This window comes from Narcine bancroftii, chromosome 1 (assembly GCF_036971445.1).
Source record: "Narcine bancroftii isolate sNarBan1 chromosome 1, sNarBan1.hap1, whole genome shotgun sequence".
NCBI lineage: Eukaryota > Metazoa > Chordata > Chondrichthyes > Torpediniformes > Narcinidae > Narcine > Narcine bancroftii.
In genome coordinates, this window is record NC_091469.1 from 263693246 (window position 1) to 263704805 (window position 11560).

The window sequence follows — 11560 nt, forward strand, 5'->3', positions numbered from 1 at the left end:
TTCGAATTTTTACAATTCTTTATCCCAGAGAGTTTTAGGTGCCAAATTATTGAATATAGTGAAGACCATAAGAAAGGAGCAGAATTAGGCCAATCAACCCATCAAGTCTGCTCCACCATTCAAATCATGGCTGATATATTTTTCCTCCATCAGCCACGATTTGGTTGGTGGAGCAGACTTGATGGGCCAAATGAGCGAATCCTTCTCCTAAATCCTGCAGTCTAATGGACTTTCAAAGCCTTTCTCCTGTCTACTCCCCATAAGCTTTGATGTCCAATTCTAATTAAGAAATTATTAATCTCTGCTTTAAATATACCCAACGCTGGGCTCCACAGCTCAATGTAGTAATGAAATCCACAGATCAATCACCCTCTGAGAAAAGTTCTCATAATCTCTGCTCTCAAGGAACATTCTTTTATTCTAAGGTTGTGCCCTCTTGGTCCTCGACTCTCACACAACTGGAAATGCTTTCACCACATTGACTCCAACTAGTCCATTCAATGTTCAGAATATTTTAACGACATTCCCCCTGCCCCATCCTTTGAAACTCCACTGAATACACACCCAAAGACATTAAACCCTTCTCATATGTTAACCCTCTCATTTTTGGGATAATTCTCATAAACCTCCCTGGACCCTCTCCATCACCAGCACATTCTTCCTTTGATACGACTTGAAATACTCCAAATGTGGCCTGTCCATTGCCTTGTAAAGGTGCAGCACTGCATGTTCACTTTTATATTCTCGTCCTCTCAACAAGAACGTTAACATTGCATTTGGCTTCTTTACTACTGACTCAACCTACAAGTTAACACTTACCAAATCCTCCATTAGGACTCCCAAGTCCCTTTAAATCTCTGCTTTCTGAATTCTCCCCTGTTTAGAAACTAGTTAACTTCTTTATTCCTTCTACTACAGTGCATGACCATACACCTCCCTCTGCTATACTCCATCTGCCACTTCTTTGCCCATTCTCAAAAACACAACCAACCCACTCTGCATACTTCCTCAACACAACCAACCCCCTCCGTATACTTCAACACAACCAACCCCCTCTGCATACTTCCTCAACACAACCAACCCCTGCACCTAGATTAATTTCATCCTCAAATTTGGCCACAAAGCCATCAATTTTGTCATCTAAATCATTTACATACAACGTGAAAAGTAGCAGACCCAATACAGACCCCTGCGGAGCACCACCAGCACCGGCAACCAGCCAGATAAAGCCCCCTTCATTTCCCACTCTTTGCTACCTATCAGTCAGCCGATCTTCAATCCATACTGATTTTGACTAGAAGGGAGTTAATGTGGAACAGGCAAAATAATTGATACAAAACAAAATCAGATCAGCCATGAAAATACAGAATGGTGGATTGGGCTTGAAGAGGCATATTGTCTGCCCCTGCTCCAATCTTTTTAGAGCTTTACTGAATGGAGGAGTGGGCTCTGGAAACTTAATGATGGCTGAAGCCTTGGTTGAGGCTCCTAAACTATCTTTGTGAGAGAAAAAAGGGAAAGAATGAATGGAAACTTTTTTTAGTTATGTGTGACAAAGATATACATGTCAACATAGATTCCAGATGTGGGAGGAAACTGAAGCACGTAGATGGTAATGAAATAATAATAATCAGCCAACAGAAAGGCTTCTGTAGCAGAATTTTAAATTAGAACCAATTTACTTCTCATCAAAAATATAACATTCAGAATTATTTCTCCATGCTTCAGTCTATTTAATTGCACCATTTCCACTGAGGTTACATTTATTTCAGCTCCTCCACACGATGAACCTCAACGTTCAAAGGTACATTCAGGCATTTACCTCCAATTACCATTGTAATGCAAGATTTAAACCGTGTTTTTTTTACTTTTGCAGCCTTTGCTTCTGCAAGGCTGACAACCTGTTTGTTTTTTAGAATCAGCAGACACAAGCTAAATTCCACCGAGGGGCCAGAGATTCAGTTATCTGACGAAAGGACATCTGTGTACCAAGAACATTTAATCTTCCTGCTTGTTTTGGTCACAGACTATCAGAGGCCTAGCCTTGATGCAAAATAAACCATTGTATTCAAGGTGATAAGCTAAAAATTACGTTATTTGATAGAAGCCTAGGCACGCTAGCTTGCTCGTTTATCTTTCTTACTGTGCTGGGAATAGGTGCTTGGGTAAGCAGTTTTTGGGTAATATAAGCCATGGTCCCGCTGCTGAAGTTTGAGACTCTCCGAGAGGTGGCAACATCTCTCAGCAAGAAGAACAACTTCTAGAGTCCAGCCAATATCCCAGTCGGGGGAGGTGGAGAAGCTGCTACCGGCGCCCCAACAATCTACTACAAGTGACCGGTTGTTGCCTCGCTTCGGCAGTTGGGACCATTCCAAGCATTGATAAGTATAGTTGGCAAGGGCTTGCATATTGTAGTGTGAAATCAGCTTTTGAATTTGTAATAAACATTTGTATAAACTGAACTGCTCTCGGTGTGTGTGTCTATTTTCTTTCGGTACCTCAAACACTGTGACCAATCTAAAACAAACAAAATGAGAGGTATAAGTTTACCCAAGACAACCATCCAGAAGACCCAATCCAGCAAGTAATTGGCCTCACAGAATAGGCCTTAGCTTATGTGGGAAATTATCTTGGATTAGTCACCCATTTACTGCAACAATATCTTTCCACCTGCACTCAGGAATTTAAAAAAAAATACATATTTGAATTTTACAGCTCTTGTTCATAGTTAAGGAAACTCTTAAAAGGCAACAGGACAGAGTGGCACAGCAGGCAGAGCTTCAGCAACTTGCCCTTAATCCTAAATTCTAGTATTCCCTGTGACGGTACCCATTTCCTTTGGGGTGCTTCAATTTCCTCTCGCATGAGGTAAATTGGACACTGTAAATATCTCTTGATGCATGGATGAGTGGTAGAATCTGGGAGAGCTGATAGGAAGAAGGGGAGAGTGAGCTACAGGAAATCTTAGAAGGAACAGTATTGCCCAAGATCTAGTTAGTTGAAAGAGCCTCTTTCTATGCCAAAGGAAATACATATTGCATTGATGCATTTATTGGCTTTCTAAAACCACAGGATATGGTTGTTTCCCCCTCACGCAAAGCGCAAGTATAGCCAGACAAGCTGGAACATTATGTGTTGAAATCACCCACCAGGGTGCTCAAATTAATTGTGTTACTTATTGTCGACGTCCAGATGACATGAAACAAGGCAAGTGACTGAAATTTTGAGGAGGGAAATATCAATGAATAAAAATGAATCAAGGAGAAGTAGGATCTATTCAAAGTATGCAGGAAACTTAAATGAATTGGTTTAAGGAAAGATTGGGGCTTGTAATATTATATCTGTTTCTACTAATTTTAAATAAAATTTTTAAGTGGCCAGACTAAGACCACCCACAAATTGGAGGAACAAGTCCTCATATTACGTCTGGGCACCATCCAACCAGATGGCATTAACTTCAACTTCTCTGGTTTCAATTAGCATCTCTTCCCTTTCCCATCCCAATTTCTCTTTTCCTCTCTCTCTCTCTCCCACTTTCCCTCCATCTTCTTTCGTCCAGTTCTGCATTTAAAGAGCCAAACCTTCCCCAATCATTTCTCTCCTATCCTCTCCTGTCCTTCTATCCATGTCCAATTATCACCTTTTGTCTGTTGGTCTGTGCTCCTCTTCTTCCCCTTTCTTTCCTTCTCCCCTCATCTTTTTATCCAGGCACCTGCCTGCTTTTTGCTCATATCTTGAAGAAAGGCCCAGGTCTGAACCATTGGAAACTATAGATGTATGCAAGACCTGCTGAGTTCTTCCAGCATTTTTATTTTTAACCACAATCACAGCTTCTGCAGACATTCGTGTTTCACCTCTTTTTAAAAAAAATTGATAAATTTCACATTTCTGGCTGGCTCATGGATGCCTTTGAAGAAGAGCTTTGATTCATCAGATCTGAAACAATTTCCTGTACCAGTTTTGACATCTAGGAAAGTCAATGTGTAAGGAGTCCCAATTATACATTAAGAAAGCAAAAATAACATTATTTAATGGTCAAGGAGAATGTATACAGTTAATGGCAGAGCTCTGAAAAGCATTATTGTGCAGAGGGATCTGCGGGGCCATGTCTTTAGATCATTGAAAGTGGTTATACAAGTATACAGGGTGGTAAAGAAGGTAAATGGTCTGCTTTTCTCCATTGGGCAGGGCACTGAGTACCAAGGCAGTCACATTGCAGGTATGTAAAAGATAGGTTTGGCTACATTTAAAATGCTGTGCGTAATTCTGGTTACCCATTATGGGAAGGATGTGGAAGCTTTGGAAAAGGGTGAAAAAGAAGTTTAAAGGGTATGAGTATTGGTGAGAGATTGGACACATTTGGGTTGTTTTCTCTGGAGGACAAGAGGCTGAGGGAGGAGTTGATTGAGGTTTATAAAATCACGGGCAGCACTGATAAGGTGGACAGTCAGAATCTCCTCCCCAGAGGAAAAGCATTACACAATAGAGAACATGCATTTGAGGGGAGGGGGAAGAAAGTTTAAGGGAGATGAGCAGGTAACTAACTATTCTATACAGAGAGTCGTAGGTGCCAGGAAGTGATACAACAGCTGCATTTAAGAGTCTTCTAGATAGGTACATGAATATGAAGGGAATGGAGGGATACCGTATATTTCTGCATACAAGATGACCCTTTAAACACTCAAATTACACTTTTAAAAAAAAAACAGGGGTCATCTTGTATGTTAGATACAAAAATGAGATCTTAAATTCTATTCAAAAACCACTCAATGTATATTCTTCAAACAAGGTAACCCTTAAAGCACCCAAAAAAATTAAAATTAATTTTAAATATTCTATTGCCAATTTGCATAATCATATTTGGAGCCTTTACTTTGAACACTGAAATAACTTCTCTTAACTCAGTATTCATTAATACTGTACCCATCAACTCTGTTGCAAACACAATTTTACCAATTTAGAGCTTAAGTGAAGCTAACTTTTCCTCACCATCAATGTCTGAGTGATTTAATAATGTATCACTGAAAAGGTGACTGGGCCTTCCATCATCTGAAATTTAAAAAAACACAGGAAAATATCAATCAAATCTCAGCCCAAACACTGCATCTGATTCTCCAATATTTATGAACTATTAAAAGAGACAAGATTGATCAACATTTCCCCTCCCAAGTCAATGCCATTGCAGAGAATATGCACCAGATATATTTCAATAAACTTGTAATACTGCACATCTCCCACACAAAAATAAAGGCCTCTTTCCAACTTCCTATCTCATTCTAACCCAAAGAATGCATATACAGTACACAATCTCAAAATAAGTTGATAGCTGCTATGGTTACCTGAGCAGGAGATTCCTTGTTGACCTCCTCTGCAGAAGCAGAGGTTGGGTGCGACACAGTAACCATTCCCACATCCCAAGGAACATACAGCTACAAACAAAAGAAAGGTCATGGTTAACATGCAAGTGTTTCCCATGAGAAAATGCTTGCATTAATCCACAACAGTTAAATTTTAAAACGGTCTGCAATCAATTAATTTATTTTATTTTAGAAACCATTGCTTGCCTTTCCAATGCACTTTATCTCAACAGTCATAATCAGGTCAAAAAATGTGTGCTTAAAAGGATACTCCCATCAATACTGCCTTGTCTGCACCGCAAAAGTTGAGAATATGCTCTCATTGAAAGAGACATCGGTGTTCAACACTCTGAAACAAAAGAAGCCTGACGTAGTGGAAGTGGCATGTGGAAGGAAATCAGAAGGTGAAGAACTGGATGGCTAAAAAGAGGATTATCAGCTGATACCATGGGGACAACAGTGAAATCAGAGGGTCTTGGGATAGGAATTGGAGACTAATCGACAGGCATGTAATGTGTGCATCTTTCAAGTGGATCAGACCCGCCTTAACAGCAAATGCCACACAAGCTTTAGTACTAAATCAAACAATTTAGCACTACCACCTGGGAGGGATCAGAAAGTCCTTTTCAATCATATCCAACAAATGTTGTCAACTTCAGGGATGTGGTCGTGAATGAGCACAAGAGCCAAGTGATATTGTGTATGTGAAGTGGCAAAGGCATGTAGGGCAGGGGTGAGAATGACAATAGAGGAGCGAGAGAGTCTCTTCCATCTGCACCTCTGTCTAAGAGATAGTGGGAGTCAGAGAAGATCCAAGTGAATGAGTGAGTAAGCGCATTGTTGGCAATGTATCATACCATATTCCCGGTCATAGGCACAGGCAAAAGATGACAATGTTCGTAGAAAATGTCCTCGGTTACCTTTCTCTCAATACGATTTGCATTGATAGAATGTCTGACCAAAACAAAAGAAAATGCACAACAGAATACAAATTTTGGAGCAGGTGAAGAAAGTGGAACCAAGTTTTAAGCATTCTATCACTTACGTATCACACATAGTCCACTACCCCGAGTTCGGTTCCATCCCAGGCAGCATCCATTCCCATATCGTGACTGGCACATATGAGGACCATGGCGATACCTACAAAGAAACAAAGAAATGGCTAATGTGCTGAACAAATAGAAGAATGAACATTTACACTACATCACCAAAAGGGAGCATAGCCAAAGAGATAAGCTAAGAAGTAATTCACTACTATTTCATGGGCAAATATGAAATCCCATTTGCTCACAGAACAGTTACCAAATAGTAGTTAAATAAATGGTCAATTAATCTGGCTTGGTTGAACAAGGACAATTGTTATGAAGTTCATCCTTCAACTTCCATTGTTCATGATTGCTTTTATCTAACAAAGGCCAGTGGGTGGCCAATTCAAAACAGCATCTAGGTTTAACCACAGCAGATCTTCAGCGATATGTTGCATTTCTACACAATGATGATTTTTAAGATTGACGTAAAAGAAATATCCAAGTGCTGATCAATTTATGGATAAAACTTTATTTGATATTCAAAATATTTCAAAGGTTTTGTTTTCCCCCCAAAGATGACTGCAAGCACTATTGAATTCTAGTCACATCTCCGGGTGGCACAGTTAGCACAATCCTGTTACAGCGCCAACGACCTGGATCTGGATTAGAATCCCACGTTTCCGTAAGAAATTTGTATGTTCTCCCCGAGTCTGCCAGGGTTTCCTTCAGTTTCCTCCCATCCTTCAAAAGATGGTTAATTGGATGTAATTGGGCGGCACAGGCTCATGATAGAAAAGGGCCTATTACCGTGCTGTATGTCTAAATTTAAATCTTACCTTACAGAACAGTAACTACAGCGGTGGACTAGTGAGGGGTTCTGCGACTGAAGAACACATAGGCAGTGAGTGGCCTGTGGGCAACTCAAGGCGAGGAACCCACAAAGGCTGCAAGCAATTTTGGTCAAAGGACTCACATCATGCTGCAGACTGGCTGAAGGGGTACCAGGTATCAGAACCAAGGTGCGAGGGCGCCGAAGGCTTCCTGATCAGTATCAGAGGTTTGGATCAAATACTTAGGTTGCCATTGATTTGGACTGAAGTCTGAGTAGCAGCAGACAGATCTATGGACATTCAGTGACTCTGGGATTGGGGGGGAAAACGGACTCTCTTTTGCCTCTCTTTCTTGGACTGTAAGGGAATCACGCAATTTCTGCTGATGGAGAATCTTTGTCTCCCTTACGGTAGATTAAATTCTGTGTAATATTTCACTGTTTTATTACATTACAGCAGAGGGATCTTGAAAGTGAGTACTGCCTGAGAATTTCTAATAGGGAGCTCCAAGAAGAGTTTCCAGTGGACCTACCTTCTGAACATTTCCTTGTACAATACCAGAGATCTGAACATATACGACAAACTAACACTTGAGTGGAAATAGTAAGAAATGGTGCTTTGAAAATGGTGCAACTTTTGAGATGAAATATTAAGCTGAGGCTCATGCTGTTGCTCAGTTATTTGCTCTCATTATCTGATAGTGAAGAGTTCTTCCAATGTCCTGGGTAAAATCAACTGCTCAACCAATACCAGGAGCACTTTATCCAACTGGTACATTAATCTTTGTAGAAAACTGCTATGCACAAAATAATTACTGCCTCTGGAAATTTAACAGCATTTCAAATGTAATTTATTAAATGAAGTATTTTGACAACCTAAGGAACAAACAATTTTCATTTTTTAATGATTAAGCTGGATGCCTTTTCCATCCATCTTTACATCAAGGTCCCCAACAGAACACTTGCTGCATTGCACATGCCAACATCTGTCATATTTAACACTGTGCTCTGAATTCCATTGAGATAACCTTGTGAAATATCACAGCCAGAGATCAGTTCCTCAGGTTCAATATTTTTTTAATCATTTGAAATTGTTGCATGTGCCTTGAGATTTAAAAAAATTCTCATTATGTCAAACTAGTCTTGTTTCAACTAATTCTCCCACCTAATTTCAAAAACACAATGCAGGCATTTAGTCAGGAACATAGGAATAAGGTCAATACAACCTCTCAAACCAGCTTTGCCATTCAGTGATAACATGGTGGTTCTGCACCTGAGCTTCATTTACCCAATGTGGGGGTACACCACCAGCCTACTGCAGGGGGCAACCTCAGTACCTGCAGGAGCATAAGGGGGACAGGACAACACCTGGTCAGCTGTCATTCAGTCAACCCAAATGGATCAAGCCCCATTCGGTCAGGTGTCAATCATCCTCCGGGATACAAGCCTGCACCGGCCTCCGAAGTCTCACTCAGAGTTACTGCAGCAACAGCCATCCTGGCTCTATGAAAGTCTTTGTTAAATAAAGCCTGTTATATAGTCTTTACCTTGTGTATGTCTGATTCTGTCTAACAGTGCACCACACCACACCCAACATTACCAGTGAATTTGAAGATAATCATTCTGCAGTTAACATGCAACTTTTTTTCAAATTACAAATAAAACTAATTATTTTCATGAGACATGCATTAAAACCAGGACATTCTGTTCACGAAGTGAGAAGAAGAAGAAAAAAAAACACAGGATATTTCCTAGCACAGAAAACCTGTGCTATTCAACTGGCCAATATTTTCATGGATATCTTCAACATCTCACACCAACAGCGTGCTGTATCCACTGACTTTAAAAAGGCCTCAATTGTACTGGTGCCCATAAGAGTGTGATTACGCCATTAGTAGACCATTCACGAATTTGTTGTCAATACCACAGTAGGGAGCTGTATAAAAGAGGGCTGTGAGTCAGTGTACAGGAAGGAGATTGAAAACTTGGCTGAATGTGAACTAACACAACCTCTCACTCAATGTCACCAAAACTCAGGAGCTGATTGCAGACCTTATGATGGGAACGTACAATCCAGTGATCATTGAGTGACTCAGAGGTGGAGAGACTGAGCAAATTAAATTCCTGGGAGTCACCGTCTTAAAAAGGGCATTTCCTGGAGTCCACATACTAATGTCATATGAAGAAAGCACATCAGGGCATCTACTTCCTCAGGAGTTTGCAGAGGTTTGGGCAGACATCAGAAAGTTTAGCAAACTTCTACAGATCTATAGTGGAAAGTGTGCTGACCAGCTGCATCATGGTCTGGTATGGTGCCACTACTACCTCAGAGCAGAAAGCCCTGTAAATGGTAGTGGATACCCCAGTTCACAGGCAAAATTCTCCACACAATCATGAAAATCTACATGGAATGCCGCCATTGGAGAGCAGCAGCAATAATCAAGGATCCAAACCATCCAAGACGTGCTCATACCACCAGGTCCACCATCAGACCCCTGAAGAACAGACTCAATCAAAGGCTCATTTAAGGACATTGGACATTATTTATTACTGAATATTTACTTTTTATGTATTTGCCCAGTCAATTTACATTTCTCTCTTTTGTCTACATAACTTCTTTTTGGGTACTGATGGCCACTTTCCTCTAGCAGTTGAGGTGATAATTGGGAGGTCCACTTCTATTACCTGCATTTCCAGGTCTTAGTAAGTTAACAGATGGTATACTTGGGTAAATCAAGCCCATGTCATCAACATCCGGCTCCCATTCCCATGTTTGATGCATTTTGTCTTCCCTATCCTTAGCCGCTTTCTGCTCCTTTGTCACACATTCATCTCAAAACCAATGACATATCTAGGTAAAGTGGCGCCCTAGGGGTGCCACTGACATCGGCGCACCCAGTTTTTAAAAACTCACAAAAAAAATGCCACACACCAACCAAGCTGCTGCCTGACAGTTTCCATATTAGGTGCCCCTCGCCACCACCATACACACAGGTTGCAAGACAACAATCAGTCTTTACCCCTTCCCTCCTCCTGATCACTGGGAGCCCACATTCCAGCAATAGAAGACTGTCAAGTTTGTTTGGGGAGCGGGACACAGGGCAGGAGGTTGGCCTTCACAACCACGCTGCTTGCCCGGAACTGATTCCCTTTGGTGGACCCATTTATTCCTCCCTCCAAACAATCCAATCAACAACCCTCCAACTTGACCAATCCCCCCCCCCCCACCCCACATCCAATGACCAATCAGATTTGTCCATTTTCTTATCGGTGGTCATGATTCTGGCAGCTGTGACCTCTCAGGAGATTCCCCTCCTCTTCCCAGGCCTGGCAGGTAATAGATTTCCAAAGAAAGTTAAGGATAGTTTGCTGAGGGTGACTCAAATTTTCAGAGTTCTTGGAGCAGTGGCGTCCAGGTGGAGTGGAGGGAGACAAAGCACGGAGGGAGAAGTACTTCACGTCATCATCCTACATGACTGAGAATCCACCACCTTATCCTGGGCCAGGCCCAGCAGGTCCATATCCAGCATATCCACAACAATATGGTCCAGGTCCTAATGCTGCTTACCCTAGTTATCCACCTCCTCCAGGAGCGCAGCCTGCATATCAAGGATATCCACAATATGGCTGGCAGAATGCACCATCTCAACCAGGAATGGTTTACACAGATGTCCCAAAAAATACAGTTTATGTTGTAGAAGATCGCAGGAGGAATGATACTGGGGATACATGTTTGACAGCATGTTGGTCTGCCTTCTGCTGTTGTTGCCTATGGGATATGTTGACCTAAAAAATTTCTTAGCTACATTGAAAGTCCCACATCAAGATTTTCCCACCTCTGGTCTTTCAAATCAAAGCTTGAATACTAAACTTGTTTTATCCTAAAAGGTGCCTGCTTGAAATTTCTTCTTGGTCAAATAATGACATTAGCTTAATTAAATAACTGGATGGCAAGTTATTAGTGTGATGTAATGTCTTGATGGCCTCCCCAAATAAAGAGCAACTTAATTTATGTAGAAACTTTTAAATATGCTACAAATTGTAATGGATTTGATACCTAATAGTTGCATTTGATTTGTATGTTGTGTAAAATTTCCTGTGAAGTTATTTACTAGATAAAGAATAACATTGTACTGTTTTACTATACATCACTGGAACTGAATATTCCACATTAAAGACAGCTGTTTAATCACCAAAAAAAAAATCATTCAGAGTTCTTCAATGTCCTCAGGCAATCAAGCCAGTCTCTGAAGAACTGAGGTTTCAAGCAGGGTGGGCCCTTTAGAAACCATTCTACCTACAGTTTTTTTTTCCTGGAGTAGATGCAATCACTGCAGCTCATAAAG

At 41.0% G+C, this 11560-nt stretch overlaps 1 protein-coding gene and 1 pseudogene across 1 annotated transcript in view; one reads left to right on the forward strand and one right to left on the reverse strand.

Moving 5' to 3' along the window:
* LOC138755614 (fibulin-1-like) overlaps window positions 1-8710 on the reverse strand; it is a 98649-nt gene extending 89939 nt beyond the window's left edge. The window contains exons 1-4 of the mRNA XM_069921972.1: window positions 8658-8710; window positions 6403-6497; window positions 5340-5429; window positions 4990-5049 (exon numbers count right to left, since the gene is read on the reverse strand). Of these exons, the coding sequence (XP_069778073.1) occupies window positions 4990-5049; window positions 5340-5429; window positions 6403-6497; window positions 8658-8710 (298 nt within the window). The remainder of the gene's footprint in view (window positions 1-4989; window positions 5050-5339; window positions 5430-6402; window positions 6498-8657) is intronic.
* Window positions 8711-10619: 1909 nt separating this feature from the next.
* On the forward strand, window positions 10620-11174 carry LOC138751388 (cysteine-rich and transmembrane domain-containing protein 1 pseudogene; annotated as a pseudogene).
* Window positions 11175-11560: the final 386 nt, after the last annotated feature.